At 59.4% G+C, this 17,032-nt stretch overlaps 1 protein-coding gene across 17 annotated transcripts in view; it reads right to left on the reverse strand.

Annotated features, from left to right (window-relative positions):
• The window catches only part of Camta1 (calmodulin binding transcription activator 1), a 767,538-nt gene that overhangs the window by 86,040 nt on the left and 664,466 nt on the right, over nucleotides 1–17,032 (reverse strand). For all 17 annotated transcript variants that reach the window (XM_058572711.1, XM_058572707.1, XM_058572718.1 and 14 more), the window contains 2 exons: nucleotides 16,513–16,666; nucleotides 706–846 (listed from right to left, as the gene is read on the reverse strand). In XM_058572711.1, coding sequence (XP_058428694.1) covers nucleotides 706–846; nucleotides 16,513–16,666 — 295 coding nt within the window. The remainder of the gene's footprint in view (nucleotides 1–705; nucleotides 847–16,512; nucleotides 16,667–17,032) is intronic.

Consider the following 17,032-nt stretch of genomic DNA (forward strand, 5'->3'; position numbering starts at 1 on the left):
CAGAGCAGAGCGCCTCGGAACTCTGGCCAGTCTGGCTGTGGCTCCTCCCCCACAGCCTCTGGACCCACTCAGTCAGGATTTTCAGTCTGTCTGATAAGGGTCACTTAGCTTTTGATGAAAGGGTGGATTCTCTGCTACAGTCTCACCATCAAGACTCCTGAATGCACAGAGACTTTGCAGGGCCGTGACCCGACCCTCCTGTGGAAGTATCTAATTAAGGCAGCCAAGGGAGTAGAGAAGCACATTCCAAAGAGCAAATACCATCATCAGACAAGCCGGCCCATTAGGACGAGGGCAAGGGGCGCCTTACCATCTTGGAGGAGGCAGAGGTTAAAGAAAGAGGTTTAGCTTGAGTGGTCCCATTGCCTCAGGGCAGATGTCCCTGAAAAACCTCGCACTGGGGACCTGGGCACATGCTGAGGATCCTAGAGAACCCGGGCCTGGGAGGCACTGCAGTGCGTGGCCGGGCCCCAGGATCTCCTCTCCCCAGTGCTGCTGTCCACCATTCCGTGCCCATCCCTCGAGGGAGCCTGACTCTTTGAAAACGGGTCTCACTTGCCCAAAGTGGGCTGATGGGCCAGTTGTGCAGGGCAGGGCCAGGATGGCACAGTGGTTTTGCCTGGTTCCTGGTGCCCTCTCCCTCCGGGACACAGCAGCAGTGCCCTGGGCCTGGTGTGCCCACCTGCCCCCCGGGGCCCCGCTCACCCAGGCTGCCGGTGCACAGGCAATTGTGGGTTCGGGGCTGGGGCTTGGTCTGGTGGCTGTCAAGGATCTGCTGCACCAGCTGCTCCACCGAGAAGCCTGAGCTGCTGTTCCCATTGCTGCAGGTCCACTTGATGCCATGGACTGTGGAGAGGGCGGAGGCAGACAGAGGGGCGTCAGAGGCTGCAGTGACAGGGGAAGCCCTATGAGGGGCTGAGGGTGGCAACGGGCCCTACTAGACAGCAGCCCACTCTGCTGGTGGCCTGGCTCAGGGAGGATCCGTGAGCAGATGACGGGGGGGGGGGGGGGGGGGGGGGGTGGCAGAGGCCGGGCTGCCCTGCCGCTGGTCTCCTGCTCCATCGGAACTCTGGACTCTCCCCCTGGCTCCCTTTCCCTTCCCCATGGGGTACACCACCTGGAGTTTCGCTTTCATTTTCCCAAAGGCCAAGGGCACAAGGTGTCTCTTCCAGGGAGGCCAAGTGGAGGAGAAAAGGAGCAAGGCCGGGGGACCTCCGCAGACTGCAGGGGTCTCGTGGAGGAGGCTCAGAGGATGGGGGATGGTGGGGTGTCCAGTGAGCAGGAGGACAGGTGATGCCCCAGGAGTGTTTGGGAGGAGGCCTGTCCCCCTCAGAGGAAGACTTTGGCTCTCCGCCCTCCCCAGACTTCCCTGCCCTGAGGGGTTTGCAGGAGGGACAGAGAAAGGGACAGGGCTGAAGGGCACCCCCCCAAGGCTGCCACAGTGGGGGCCTCAATGCTAACTGGCCACTGGCCATCTGAAATAGCTGTGCTGGGGCTTCAGGGCAACTCTGGCCCCCTGCAGCCCCTGGAGGTGGGGCGGGGCCGCCCTGCTGGGGAAGACTGGACTTGGGAAGGAGCTTCTTGCTGTGAGATCTGCACAGGCTCAGCCTTGGAACACTGTGGCGGATCTCTGTGGCAGCCGTTGGTCTCTGGCCTCCGTTTCTCCTGGTGCCTTCATTTAGATCCTCAGCGGTCTCTCAAAGGAAAGGAAACCTGAGCGTGGTGTGCTCCGGCAGGAATCCCCCAGCGCTTTCTTCACCTCCTTGCCCTCTGCTCCGCTGGACGTCTGCAGGGCCCTATTTCCAGCACCTTCACCCCGTCCCCACGAGAAGAATGGGGCGCCTGCTCTGAAGATGTGCTCACCTCTTCAGCGCCTTAGGTGATGGGTGAGTGTGGGGGATGGTGGCATTTACAGCCCGCCTCTCTGTCAGTGGGAAACCACTGTCCTGTCTTGGGCTCCCCAGAGGAATTCTCCAGCAGCTCAGGAGGCCTTGGTTCTGCTGGTGAGGCTGCTTGAGTTTGTTCTCCAAGGGACTCGTCCCCAAGTGTCGGAAGGGGAGGCCCAGGCCAGGGCTTGTGGACCCTCATCACAGCTACAGAGCTCTATTGGCGAATGACCCTCTCCCTGGAAATCCAATACAGGGGACCGATAACAGCCGAAAGGGCCTCGAGGAACCAGGAGTGATGGGTCAGGGGCTCCCAGCCTGGCCCCTGCCCAGGGCCCTCCTTGGTCAAGGACCTTTTCAGATTCATTTACAGATGAGAAAACAGAGGCTCGGAGGAGGGGGCGATGACACCCCATGTCACATCCAGGGGTTGGAGAGCAGAACTTGAGACTCCCCGCTGCTTCTAGCACATACCAGTTCATAGTCGGTCCGTCGTTGGCTGACCCTGGCTGTGCCCAGGCCCTAACCCAGAGATTCTGATGTCCTTGGTCTGGAGTGTTGCAGGCATTTATATATATATGAAACCCAGGAGGGCCTGCTAGGCCAGGAGCAAAACCGCCTGCCCTTGGGAGCTTCCACCAGTGGGCACTTTGAGCACATGCCCATTACAAAGCCAGGCCAGATGTTCTCAGGGAAACTTCCCCGGGGGTTTGAACTTGGCTCTCTGGAGAGATGAGCTGTTCTCAGCAGCTGCAGTGCCGGCTTCTGGCCTCCTGGCCACACCCCAGCCAAGGGTCTTGGGGTCAGGTGGGCTTGCTTCTCTCCCTGTAGACACCTTGCTCGCTCCTCCCCTGGGCTGGAGCATCTCCGGGCACCTCTGCCCCGTGCCTCTGCTCTGACAGCCACTGCTCAGTCCTGTTTCTCCTCCGGCCCCCGCTGGGGGTGCAGTGTCCACACCCTCTCTGCCTCCTGCTCTCTTCCTTGTGTTGTGAAGGTTATAAAATGAAAACCCAGCGAAGGGTGACAGATTGTGAGCAGAGACTTTCTGGATGCTTAATGCAAATCACCCACTGTCTTGGCACATCCAATATGCAGATCGCCCCCCTCCCCCCGCCCCCTCCTCTGAGGCGGTGAGCTGTTAGTACTGAATATCAAGTACTATCAAGACGGCTTTTAACATGTCACGCTTGGCTTCCCGACACGTAATGAATCAGCGGGAAGGAGATTTCTAGGGGAAGAAGGCGCGTCATGAAAGGAAGGTTAATAAACACGCACCCTGGCCTCCTTCCCGGGGCCTCCCTCCCAGAAAAGCAGCAAAATGGAAACCTCACCAAAGCCCACTGGATCAAACGTGAGGTCACGACGTGTCACTTAAGGGCAGCATGGAAAGAGATAAGGGGTTCCTGGGAAAATAAGCCTCTGGCGGCTCTGGGTCCTGTGTGTGCCCTCCTGCTCACTGTACTTCGCTCCAGGACGCGGCCTGCCAGGTCTGGGAGGACAGTGTGCTCCAGCCTGGCTTGAAACAAAGCCTTAGAGGGACCCTTTCTTAGCTTCCAGTGGTCCCTGGGCCAAGCTGGGGGTGGAGATGGACCTGTGTCCCCAGGAAGGCAGGGGCAGGGGAGAGCAGGCGCCAGGCGTCGGGGGCCGGTGATAAGCTGGCCTCGGTATGGGTGGGCCTCTATAGGGCAGGGGTGTCCAGGAGGGCCCGACTGGCCACCAGGAAACTGCATGCTGGGCACCTTCAAAGCTCCCTCTGGTGGCTCCCCAGCTGCCCCCTGCTGCCTGGGGATGCAGCCTGGGGAACACATTGTCTCTGATGGGACTGTCTACAGCATGGCGGTGACAGGATGGAAGGCTGGGTGGCAGGTGCAGGGACCCTCCTGCCCACTCTAGTGTTGACCTGGCTGTTCGTGATGTCTACTCTCATTATGACCTGCAGCAAGGTAGCGGCCCTCTCACTAACACGAATAATCAGAAAGAAATCAACGGCAGCAGCGTGTGGCGTCTTTGGAGAGCATCTTCCATGAACACTCTACCCGAGAGGCCACCAGCCGCTGGGGAGAGAGGGCTGAGCGAAGGTGCAGCCTCAGCCTGCATGGGGCAGCGCAGCCAGGCCTCTGGATTACGGCTGTTCCCTCCCCGGCTCTTGGGAAGAGGTGGAGGGTGTCGGGCACACAGACGAAGCAGGCACACCCCCGTTTCCCCCTGTGATGGACTGAACTTTACCCTACATTCATAGCCCTGACCCCAGTGTGGCACAGGTCTTTAGGTCACTGAGGGGGTCCCGTATCCAACAGGACTGGTGTCTGTAGGAGAAGAGGAGGGGACGCCAGGGGCTCTAGTGCACAGAGCGAAGGCCATGTGAGGACATGAGAAGGCAGGCCTTTGCAAGGCCTCACCAGAAACCAGCCCCAATGTCACCTTGACCTTGGGCTCCCAGTCTCCAGAACCGTGAGACAATACGTTTTTGTTGCTTCAGCCCCTGTCCAGGTGTTCTGTCGCAGCGGTGTCTTGGCCAGTTTTGGGCTGGGTGATAGAATACCACAGACGGAGATTTATAATCAGCAGAACTTTCTTCCCATAGCTGTGAGGGCTGGAAGTGCAAGATCAAGGTGCGGGACCCAGCGAGGGCTTTCTTTCAGCCTCATCCCGTGGGAGAAGGGCACAAATAGAGAACCCCTTCCTGGGAGTCCTTTTTGATGGTGGCCTCAATCCATTCCCAGAACTCCTCTTTTTAGGCCTCCCCCCAATACAGTTGCCCTGGGGATCAAATTTCAACCTGGGTTTGGAGGAGATACTCACACCATGCAGGCAAACTAATGAGGCCCCACTGGGCCCTGGCCTCAGCTCGCTGGGGCTGCCTGGCTGGAGCCCTGCCAGCCTCTGGGAGAGACTCACCTTGCCCCGCCCGTGCTCTGCACACCTGCGCGCGCGCGCGCGTGTGTGTGTGTACACATGCGTGCAGCTCAAGGGACCCTGACAATAGGGTCTTTCAGATGTCCCTCTCCTCTACCACCTTAGATCCTGCAGTTCTAGCACAGCCCAGCTCAAGTCCCCACCGCCTCCTGGAAGCCTCCCTGGTACCCACCTCTGGTCATCATCCCCACTGGAGCCGGAGTCTGCATCAGGACTTGCTGAACTGTTCACTGTGCTGTCCCCCAAGCTTAAAACCATGCCTGGCACATAGTAGATGCTCAATGAAGGTTGGTTGAAGGAAGGTGTGCACGGCCAGGGTCTCAACCCCGCGCGCCCTCTCTAGCACCCTCCTTTATGTTAGTTCATTCTCCCCCACCCCTGCAGTGAGCTAGCTGTAAGGGGACCTCCTCTCTTGATCACACCAACAGCAAACCAATGATATTTACTGAACACCTTGTGCCAGGCACCATGTGAGCTGATGTTGACTCCAGTATAAAAAGAAATGGCAGTAATCTGCACCCCTAATGACACCTCGACAGTGGGCAGTGCCCTGGGCTGGGCGGTCTCAGGCAGAGCTGTGGTTCTCCAGGGGTGGCCTCCCCTACCTGGGATGTTAGAAATACACATTCTCAGGTTCCACCCAGACCAGTGATCAGAAACTCTGGTCCTCTGGGGTTTGGATGCACACTTCTTTGAGAACCATGGACAGAGATGTTACTAATCTCTCAATGAGACTTTGAGGCAGAATTATTATTCCATGTTTTTCCTGTGAAGACCAAGACTCAGAAAAGTTATGCAACTTGCCCAAGGTCACACAGCAGATCAGTGGGGCTGGAGGAGTTGCAGAATCTCACTTTTCCACTAAGCTGCCGGGCTGGCCTACACGTTCCCTGGATGTGCTCCTAGAGGTGGTGCAGAAATTCCGAACAGCTGACCAGGGGGCAGGGAAGGTGGAGATTCCCCTCTGTGTGCAGCTGGACTCACTGTTCTCTCTGGAGAGGAGCCTGGCTTCCCCAGCAGCCCTGGGGACTCGGACACCTGGAGCAGGCCAGGTGCCTCATCCCGTGTGGGAGACCATCCTGTTTCCCACTCCCTCTGCTTAAAAGGGTGCAGAGCTGTCTCCAGAGGGCCAGGTCCCACCCAGTGGCTGGGGAGGAGGGTAGCCAGGCCCCAATGAGCAGAGCCCAGCTGGCCAAGCCACCCAGATCAGGGCAGAGGGACTCCCCCTTTGGGCCCCGAGGTTTCACGGAGGAGATGGGAGGTTGAGGAAGAAAGAGGGCTCAGCAAGGCTTCAGGCCTGCAGGCTCGGGGCTGGAGCAGCCTGGGGTCTCCTAGAGGTACGTCCTGGCTACCTCCCCTGGCAGGCTGGGTGCCAGGTTATGGGTGCATTTAGGGGAGTTTCTAGACAGGAAGGAACCCAAAGGAAGGCTTCATCCCAGGCAGCAGGGATTTGGGGCAGCGTTTGGCTCTGAGTCACAGCCTCTTCACTTGGACTTGAAGCATGGAGGTGGGAGGGGACCCAGGAGGGGACCTACTGAGTGATAGACTGGGGCTGAGAGGTAGCCTCCTCTGGTCTGTGGAAGCCACAGACTTTTATTCCTGATGGGGCTACCCTGTGCAGCCCTACTGATGGCCAGGTGACCCTCTGAGCTTGTTGCTCCTGAGTTAGGCGGGAAGAAGGGACTAGATTCAAGAGCCCCGGGGGATGGGGGCCGGCCAGCTAGCCAGGCCAGGCCCCAGTGTGGCGGAAGCTCTTCTTGCATGCTGTGTGACCTCAGGAAGAGCTTTGATTCCTCTGGATGTCACTTTCCTCATCTGTCTTCCTTCTCCAAGAGACTTTAAGGACACCCAGATGAGCTGGTTCTGATTTGGTGGCATCCACAGGACAAAGAAGCCCCCAGAAAGATGACAACCTCTGCTCTGAAAATCATTCTGGGAAGACTGGAAAGGAGCTGGACGGGCGGTCAGAAAGGAATCCTCGGAAAGAGCCCCCAGCCCTGAGGGCCCCAGGGACCAGGGAGGGCCGGGCTCCCTGTCCCCTTGGCTCTGTGGGGCAGTAGGATCTGGAAGCATGACAGGGCTTTGGTCTTCACGGCGACAGAGCAGGCAGCACCTGCTGTAATTCACACTGGCCTTTCTTTGCAGAGGAGGCGATTCCTTGGAGCTGTGGCTCGCAGGTGACAAGGACAAGTGGTGGTCTCTTGTCCTGGGGCCCTTTCCTTCCCCCTCTTCAGCCTGGGCTCATCCAGCACCTCCACCCCAAAAGACCCATACGGAGGGCGACCGAATTCCTGTCCAAACCAGGCCGTCTAGAAGGTGGACAAGGGGTGCTGTGGCCATCTCTCCGCCTCTCTGTGTGCACACCTGGACACGGGGTCACTCTACTATGAACCACGTGGCGGAGGCGGGCGGGGGAGGCAGCCGTGTGCTGTCAGGGAGTGAATGAGCCCGGTGGATTCCTCGTTGTTGATGGTCGAAGGCCGTCACCATGGCAACAAGGTCACTGGGAAATGGCAGCCACATTGGTTTAATTTTCACTGTATTCTTGTTGGCAGGAAGAATGGCCCTGCTTCTGATTTCTTGGTTCAACTGGATGAAATTTTCATTAGATTTAACTTCTTACGCCCAGACACCCACATACCATTCAATTTCCTGATCTCACCACTCAGGTCTCCTTCTCCTATTGGTCCTGAGGACAAAATTTTCAGAAACGTCATTTCGAGAAGTGCAGAGGCTGAGGGGGGCCCGGGTGGACGGTGTGCTGGCCATGTGCGTGGGGACCTGCCAGCCGTGTCCAGAATCACCTTGTAATTGTTGGGTGGCATTGTTGGGACATGGGCATCAGGGGCCCAGGCTCTGTTCCAAGGTTACACACCCTCTGGAGGAAGGTCCAGGGCACAGCTGGGGGCTGAGAACTTACCCTGGCCATTTAGTTTCATGTGGTACAGACCAGAGGTGACGGGTAGGGACAGGAACTTTGAGGTTGCCAGGGGATTGCAGCTGGCCAAGGTCTCCAAGATCAGGAAGTCAGACTGTGGGAGATGGCGCTCCCGTTGCCGCCATACTTGGCATCCCAGGTTGTCTCCAAGGAGCTTAGTGACATCAAGAGTGGCCTTGGCTGAACGTCTCCACCCAGCCCATCCAACCAGACCAACAATGTGGCTTTTCAGAGCCGCTCAAGGCTCTCAGAATGTCCTCCTGATTTGCTAAGTGGCACCATCACGGAGGCTGGGAATTCTTTTCGCAGTCGTAGGGGCGTGGATGGGCTCTGCTTATGTGGCAGGTGGGAAGCTATTCCACCTCCGGAGCCTCTGACCTCCGAGATACTCTCTCCCCTTTGGGTGTAACCACAGCCTGGCCTCCCAGCCCTGCTCAGATGGCGTCTGCCCAGCCCCTCCAGGTCACTGGAAGTGGGGACAGGAGACCTAGTGCATTCTGGACAGTTTCTGTCTTGCTTTTTGTAAGACTGCTCTGGGCGCTGGGACTTAGGTGTCCTCTGGGTGTCCAGAGTGGTTCCTGGAGGAGGCTCCGTCTATTGGGGTGTGCCCTTTTGTGTGGACGTACCCACGTGGCCCAGAGCCTTTGTAGAGAGACGTAAGATCTGAAGGTTTAGACCTTAGCAGCAATTCCAAATACCTCTAAACCACCAGTAGAGAGCAGTGCTCAGAATCAGCTCTGGCGGAGTCAGGGGCAGGGTGGAGGCAGGCCGCACCCAGCATCGAGGCCACTCTACCCGCTCACTAGGTGGTGAATGGAGGAGAGGAAGCCTCTGGTGACAGCAGGGGTACCCAGCGCAAAGCAGCGCAGAATGGCAAGCAGCCAGGAGACAGGAAATCAAAGGAAGAATTTCTCTTTCAGTTCTACTCAGGCCACAGCGGCTCCATAGAACCTAGCCTGAGGGAGAAGGGAGCTTGCAAAACAAACCAGGATCCTCCAAGCCAGCAAAGGAAGCCAGCCCCCAGGAAACCCAGGCTGGCCCCCGAGTCAGGCTGGGAGACGGCTGCGGGTCCTGGCAGGAGCAGGGCAAGAGACCTGCCCTGCCCAATCCGTGCCAGCAGCTCCTGACCCAGGGAAAGTTCCCTGGGAAATCCTCTCGGCACTGTCCTGACAATCTGCAGGACTCAGGTCAGTGGACGCAGGCAGGGAGTTGGGCCTCTGCTCCTGGGGACGGAGCCGCTGTCCCTGGTCCTGGACCTGCTTTGGGGATTAGAGGTACTTCCTTTGATGCTCAGATTGAAACTCTAGAATTTCTCCTGTGTTCAAGTGAACGAGTGCCCAGCACCAGAACCGAGTCCTCAGCTGCAACCCACGGAAACTTCTAGGGCAGTGGCTCTCAACCCATTGCCCAGGGAAAGACCTCAGAGGTCCTGGAATACTCGGAAGCTGTGTCCCTAACTCTTGGTGCACGTTTGCAATGCCACCCTCCAGGAATTGCCATAAGAAAATCGGTGTTGTCTTCAGCCTGCTTACCCCTGCCCAGGGGTGAGGGCCAGCTGACTCCCAGAAGCCTGTGTCCCCTAAAGGTGCTGACCCTGCTGTCCAGGACAGGGTGCTGCGCTGGCCTCTCACCAGAGCCAGCTTTAGGCTGGGGTCTCCCGCTCTGGAATCTTGCTTAACAACGTCCCACTCCTAGGGCCAGCTCCAACATGCAGTCAACACAGGGCTGGGGCCCGGGCTGCCTCTTCACCTGCCCAGGTGGTGCCCAGGTGGATCCCTGCTCTCGCCACAGAGCCACCAGCTGTTCAGGCTCTGCTGTGCCTTCATAGATTTGGGGGTAAAGCCACAGCTGGCTCCTCTGGGCCCCAGGGGCAGTGCCCAAACTCACTCCTGACTTCGAGCTCCTGGCTGCTGTCCCTGGAGTCTCACTCCAAGGTGGGATGCTGGACAACGGTATTTCTGAGTGAATCTTCAAACCCTTTCCAACAGCGGCCTCTCCCGGGCTGCCCCAGCTTCACTGCCTGGGCAGCTCCATTGCCACTGCTGACCCCCTCCTTCCCCATGGGTTCTGGTGGAGACTTAGGCACAGGTCCTCCTGGGCAGGGGCCAAGCTCGCTGCCCACCCGTCTTGTGGCTAGCCAGTGGAGACTGATGAGGCTGGACTGAGTAGGAGGAAAGGAGGGACACAGCCTCTCCCCAAACCCCACCACTCCAGCATCTCAGAGCTGGCCCTCATGGCCGTTCCACCTCCAGAGCCCAGGTCCAGAGGAGAGCTGGGCCCGTCGCTGAGCCCTGTTGCTGTCACCAGCCACCAGGTGGCGCTCACCGACCAGGAACGGGTTTGGGGAGGCCCAGGAAAGGGAAGCCTTTGTTGATTTTACTTCTTGATATTCTATAATCACCAGGATTACAATCTAAGCAAAACAGCAAAACAAATAAACACAGCCCCCCTTACCGAATCTTTGGTCTTTTGTCTGAAAAATCATAAAAAGCAGCACAAGTGAATATACAACCCAAGGCTTGGGTGTTAGCACCAGCCAGGCCTCTCGGGCAGCGCAGAGGGAGGGGCTCTGGACACTGCTCGCTGGCCTCTGGCCTTCCAGGGCGCCAGCAGCTCCAGGGAGGGACAGCTGCCTCTGTCTCCTTTCTCTACTGCTGCAGCACGGCTCAGCCAGGGGGTCCCGTCCACAGCCACGCGGGCTGCCCCCCTACTGCGCTGTGCTAGAGGGGGCTCTTTCTGGGAGAGCCCGGAGAGCGGCTGAGACCTGGAACACCACAGGCTGCAGCCAAGACAAAGGACTGGGGTAACTGAGGACTCGGGGGAGCCACAACAGCACCCTCAAGACCCACACTCACAATGCCTCTGTCACCAAGCTGTCACCAAGCTACCTCGTCATCAGCTTGACATTCACCCCCTTTCAACCTGGACCTCCCAGCTCACACTCAACATGGCTGACCTCCACCCCCGCACTCAACCTGGACCTCCCAGCTCACACTCAACATGGCCTCAGTGGCCTCACACCCGATATGACCTCCCTCCCTTACCTAACAGGGCCCCCCGCACACCCACATGGCCTCTACCCCCTCATACTCCATGGCCTCTACCCCCTCACGCTCCCCATCCCTTCCCCCTTCACACCCCTCATCCGTCCACCCCCACATCCAGCGTGGCCTCCGCACTTCTTGCCCAGCCCTGTAAGCCTGATTGACAGGCCCATCACCTCTTTCTGCCCCTCCTGTTCGCTTTCCCTCTGTTCCTCCTTCCTGTGTCCCTGCCTGGAGCCCCTTTTGGCCTCTGGTGTGCTCCCAAATCCCACAGGCTTCTCAGGCCAGAGCCGGGCCCTCCTTCTGTCAGGATGTCCCCGAGCCCCAGGGTGCTGCGTCATATCAGGGCTGCCAGCTCTGCCCACAGTGCCCACCGTGCTGGGCTCGCTAGCTGGCACCGCCTCTTCTGGGCTCCCTGAGGGCAGGGCCTGGCATTCCCGCTGGCACCTCCCTGGGGTCTAGCACTGGGCGACTGGGCAGGAGCTCTGGCAGCTTGCTCGAGGCTTGGTTTTGGCTGGAGGAGGCCCCGAGGGACTGTCCAGATGGCCTCTGGGTGGCCCCTGCTGTGCAGCGCTTGGCACAAGCTGACTGCTGGCTCGGCAGGTCCAGGCTCTAGAGACAGCTGGCGCTCGGCTTCGGGTGGTTTCCTCTCACGGTGTGGCTGCCGTCTGGACACACTGTCCTTTACCTCTGTGATGTCATTTAAAGGCCACGGGGCCTGAGGGCCATCATCATCCCTGGGCAGGAAGGAGGATGTGGAGGCTCAGAGAGGCCAGGACACCTACCAGGAGGGGTGGTTGGCCGAGGCCTGAGGCTCCATCAAGCTGCTGTCTGCTCCTGGAAGTTCCTCCACCCTTACTGCTGTCCCAGCCCGGAGAGCCATTTCTCAGGGGCAGCGCTAGGGTGTGTGACGAGGCCTACTGGTGCCTTTGGTCTGGACCTCCCGGCATGGAGGCCAGGCGGCTCTGGGAGTGGGGTCCGGAGAACCAAGCATCTCCCTGCAAGCTCACGTGTGTCACCTGTTCCTGAGCATGTACACGCCTGTGGCTGCGAGGGCAGCCGTGTGAGCAGGTGGGCGTGCGCTCATGAGGCAGGAGGGCGTGGCCTGGCGCAGGCAGGGCGCAGGCCTCGGGGCCAGGCTGGCTCCCCGGCCACTGCTCTGCTTTCACCTCCCAGTGCTGCCTAGGACACAGAGGCCTCGGGGCCGGGAGGGGCACAGGGTCCAGGAAGGCCGGGTAGAGCCCGGGCCAGGGGAGTGGACGGATCTGCCCAGTGACGTCTGGGGTTGGGGAGGCCTTGCTTGGCGATGCAGAGCCAGCCAGCCAGGGCACTCCAGGAGTGTGCCTAGGTGGGCACAGCTGGGCAGGCTCACCACTTGGGAGGGCTGTGGACACAACGTTGGAGCCACGCCCCTGTCCCTCACTTGATGCACCCTCACCCCCTGCTGGCTGGGAGGTGGCTGGCATGTCTGTCCTGGTCCAGCTGCCAGGAAACAGGCCAGGGCAGAAGGCCACCTGCTCTCAGAGGGGAGGTTGGGCTCTGGAAGGTGGGGGCAGCGGCCTAGAACCTCTGGCCAAGTTTCCCCCCCGGCCTGGCAGAACCAGGCCACAGAACCCGGCTGAGACCAGCCCCCACTGGGTCGTCTCCCGGAGGCTGACCCAGGAGGGAGGCCGGCACCCGCCTGGGCCTCGCTCACACCGGGGAGTGAGCCGGCTGCAGAGCTGGTGCTCGCCAGCCAGCTGCCTTGGAAGAGGCCCTGGCACACCCAGGGTGAGCCGTGTGAACTTCAGCTGACTCCAGTAGTCAGATGGGACCCCAGACGATCATCCCAGGCCTTGAACCGAGATGAGCGATTCTGTACACCATGAGCCAGGAAGACGAAGCCACAGGCTGAGCACAGCTCTGCTCCGCCCTGAATCACCCACGCGCAGAACCTTATTCCTCAAAGTGCTTGGCAAAAGACTACACTTCCCAGATTTCTTTGCAACCCGGAGTGACCATATGACATATGAGTGGAAATTATGTATGTACCTTTTGGAACTCATCCTTAAAGGGAAGAAGATCACCCTCCACTTTTTCTTCTCCCCTTCTCACTGACTGAAATGAAGTTGTGATGGCAGGAGCGGGAGCAGCCACTTGGACCATTAAAAGAGAATAACTCCCTGAGAATGGCAGAGCAGCCAGCTGGAACGAGCCTCCACGGGGACCGGCCACATCAACCCCACACTGCAAATTATGTGAGAGGGAAATACGCTTCTGTTTTATTGAAGCCACTGTTATTTTGGTACTTTCCCTAGCAGCGGGATCTGTATTCTAACTACTATGGAAGGGGTTACAGAGGACAGGGAGGATCTTTGGAAACATATCGGGAGTTCTATCAGACATCTTAATTTGGGGGGTGGCTACCGGGGACTGAACCCAGGGGCACTCAACCACTGAGCCGCATCTCTTTTATTTAGACACAGGTTCTCACTGAGTTGCTTTGCTGAGGCTGGCTTTGAACTTGTGAACCTCCTGTCTCAGCCCTGAGCTGCTGGGATTACAGGCGTGCGGCTCTGTGCCCAGCTCAATTTTTTTTTTTCTGTGTGTGTTTATCTGGAGAGGCATTCCTCAGGCTGTAGGTTGAACAGAAGGCCCCTTCTGTCCAAAGGGCATGGTTGCAAGAATCAAGGTGGCATCCTCAGAACCAATCTGCCTCAGGAACAGGTATCTGCGATACCTGAGGTAGGAGACCATCTCGAGACAGGTGAGGCAGGGCCGCGGATCCACGTTTCCCTTTCCTGCCGATAAGCACAACATTTTGATTAAGGCACTGACAACTCTGCTGTAGGGCAGAGAAATTTGGAAACATCAGGAAATCCAACTGTGAAGTCTTTGAAGGACTGTGATTTATGTGAAGATGTGATGAAGCTAATGTGCTTGGCTGCGACGTTGGGTGGCACTCCGGATCCTGGAACCAAATCTGATGGCTTCTTGGCTCTCGGCACACCTGTGCTCTCCCAAACACGGCTAGCTGGTGCCCTCTGCGTGCTCCAGTCCTGATGGGCATCTAAAGCGTTTCCGGGAGCCGTGTTTCCCGGGCTGCGTCTCTCTGTAAGCGGAGCCCCGCGCAGGCAAGCTCTGCCCCCGAGACCCGAGAGCAGAGCATTATTGGGTTGATGGGGAGTTTGCTGTCGTTTGACATAATTTCCGTGATGCACTGCAGGATTCTGGGCAGGCTCTCAGCCCCTCCAGTTAAGCGTCCCAGGCCAACACAGGTCTGGTTTTCACCTCCTGGAGTCCGCGGAGCCTAAGTCCCCCACCCAGCCCGGAGGTGGCGCTCCTGTAGGTGGAGGTGCCAGGGAAAATGGTGAGGGGGTGGCCTGAGGAGAAGCACTCTCGGTGGAGGAGAGAGATGCCTGGGAGGCCCAGGCCGGGGTCGCGGCCACCTTCCCAGGGAAGGCTCCTCTAGGAAGCATGTCTTGGCGGGTCCCTGCTCCTGCCCTCCCGGGCCTGTTGCTGGGCCAGCGGCTGCTCCTGGCTGTGTGATGGGCCTTTCTCTGCTGAAGGGGCCCTAATGCGCAGTGGGATCTGACAGGAGTCGCTCCTGCTGGTGAACAGGGGAAAGGACAGCAGGCCCGGAGAGGACGGGGCACAGCTGCCATCTCCAACCGTGGACACTGAGGGTTGGGACAAGGGGCAGAAGCACCTGACTCTGGCCATCCTGAAGCACCTGCAGTGACTCCAACTCCCAGGAAATGGGAGGGAGGAGGAACCCTTGTCCTTGGTCATGGGACCCAAGCCAGGGGCTGAGTGAGCCCTGTCCAGCTGGTTGGAAGCAGCTGGTCTGGGAACAGAGGCCCCTGGACTCTTGGCCTTTGTGGAGGGGGACCTGGAGAGCAGAGAGGGTGGTGAGGTCACACGTGAGGCAGCCTCAGAGCCAGGACCAGGGCCCAGCTGCCTCCCCAGCTCTGGCTCTCCCTGCTGCCCTGGCCAGGTGGCCCCAGAGCCCACCACGAGCAGTCCCTGCTCTGGCCCAGGAGCAAGGGTGAGCAGGCCAGGGTGGGGAGGGGCAGAGTCCCACACCCAGGGCTAGCCTGCACCCCTCAATGCTGGATCAGAAGTGGAGGGCAGGCCCTCTGATGCCAGGCCACTGGTCTGGCCTTGGGGAGGTGTCCCTGGGTGGCCTCAGCTCCAGGGCCTTTGTTGCTCGGGGCCCTGCTCACACTCCATGGTTCCTTCTAGGAGCCCCGTGAGCCCAGTGCTGCGCAGAGAGCAGGCGCATGCTCCGCCGCAGGAGGAAGAGGCCGGCGGCCACTCTGGCTAATCACGATGGGGGCTGATTTCATACAGACGTCTCCCCTGGGGGGTCTTGAGGAGGCCCCCATGCTGGGTGCATGTGGGAGGGGCATATAGGAAGGGGCTGTATGGGCTGAGCTCTAAAAGTGAGTGGGTGGGAGGCCAGTGAAGACAGCAGGCAGCAAGGAGACCGACCTCGAGAGGCGCATGAAGGCAGGGCCTGGGGGCAGGGTGCGGGGCTGAGGGGAAGGGGCTGTGGCCATGGCAGGAGCTGTGCACCCAGTGGCGTCAGCACTGGGTGATGAGTCAAAGGCAGACCCCTGGAAGCAGGAGGGAGGTGGTCGGAGCTGCAGGTGAGCACGCAGCCCATGCCCAGGAGGCCCTGGGACCACCTGGTTCCAGGTTCCAGGCAGCAGCACTGAGGCCAGACCGGCCGGACCCCCCAACCTGGGGGCACTTGGCTCAGAGGACGGCATGAGAGGAAGTTTGGTGTTTGCCGAGTTACTGCCCCTAGAAGGCCTCTCTTCCCATGGAGGACCCTTTGTCCCTCCTGACCCTCATCCCCAACCTTGAGGCTGGGGGGCTGGTGTGTGAATGCTCGGATCTTAGCCTCCAGGGGACTCAGGAAGAGCTGATCACTGCAGGTGGCCCCAGCCTTAGCTCGATCTCCAAGGAAGAGATACATTAGTGGCTCTGCTGTATGTGGCGCCTGACAATTGCGACTTCCCTCCAGCCAGGTGGCTCTGGTTTGGAGAGACCCACAGATGGGCTCTCTCAGGTCCTGAAGGGACCAGCCTTGGCCTGAGCCTGGGTGATGGACAACCTGCACCCTTGGGCCCCTGTTGGCACCAGCCGACTCCGTGCTCCTCTCAGGCTGGCAGCCCTGGGTCTGTTCTTGCAGAGCCCAGCTGTCAGGGGCTGGAGTGGCATTAAGAGCCCTGTAGTGGCCAGGAGCTGTGGCCCACAGAAGCAAGGGACAGCTGAGCCTCAGCCTCCTGGACTCGCTGTGATTTGCACTCAGTGATTCGCACCTGACGGCTTCAGAAAGCTTTGCTTTGCCTACAAAATGGAATCCAGCTCCATCACCATCAAGGGTTCCCCACCCAGTCTGGGCTGAGGCAGCCCCGGGTCCAGGTCCTTCCCTCCCTGGCCTCCCTGCATCCTGTCTGGGCATGGAGACACAGGCCCAAGGCATGCTTGGCCCTGTTGCTTTGTGTCTCTAAGCCTCACGTCTGTCGTATGGACCTGCCATCTTGTGCCTGGGAGTCACAGAGGAGGCTCCTGAGGATCAAGCGGACGTAGGGACATGAGGGAGCTTTGTGAAAGCCAGGTTCCCAGCAGCGCCATCAGCTGAGCAAGACGGGGCTCCGTGGTTGGGACCCCATGGCCGCTGGGGGTCCTCCCTGGCCCCGCCTGGATGGCACTGGCTGGTCCCTGTGCGGCTACTCACACATGGGCTTCAGCTGCCCGATGAGCTCTTCCTTCGTCCATTTTGCCCACTCCTTCTTGTCGGTGTTGATGGAGCAGAGGATGGGGCCGCAGGGCTTCCCGCAGTCCTCGATGGCCGGCACGTTCAGGTAGTGCACCAGGACGATGTCGGGGTTCTGGGGGGAGAGCACAGAGACGGGCAGCATGCGGGCGGCACAGAGGATGTCCAGGGCAGGTGCCCCAGGCCCCCAGAGGTGCAGGCAGGGACTGTCCCCACCCCAGGCTTGCTCCACTTGGGCACACTGAGGCTAGGAACTGGGTGATCCTCTGTTGGGGAGGGTCCTGGGTACTGTGGGAAGGTAGTGACCTCCGGGGTCTCTACCACCCTCTGCCATTAAACTCCTCCTTTGTCTACTGTGACAACAGGGATAGTCTTCAGACATTGCCCAGTGTCCCCTGGTGCCGCTGACCTCCACACCAGCAGGTAAGCATGTGACCAAGGACCCCATCTGTGAGGTCGGCTGTATCCCTGCCCAGCCCCC

Source organism: Marmota monax, unplaced genomic scaffold, assembly GCF_021218885.2.
Source record: "Marmota monax isolate L192 unplaced genomic scaffold, Marmota_monax_Labrador192_F-V1.1 WCK01_AAM20220418_F8-fsc00080, whole genome shotgun sequence".
In the NCBI taxonomy this organism is placed as follows: domain Eukaryota; kingdom Metazoa; phylum Chordata; class Mammalia; order Rodentia; family Sciuridae; genus Marmota; species Marmota monax.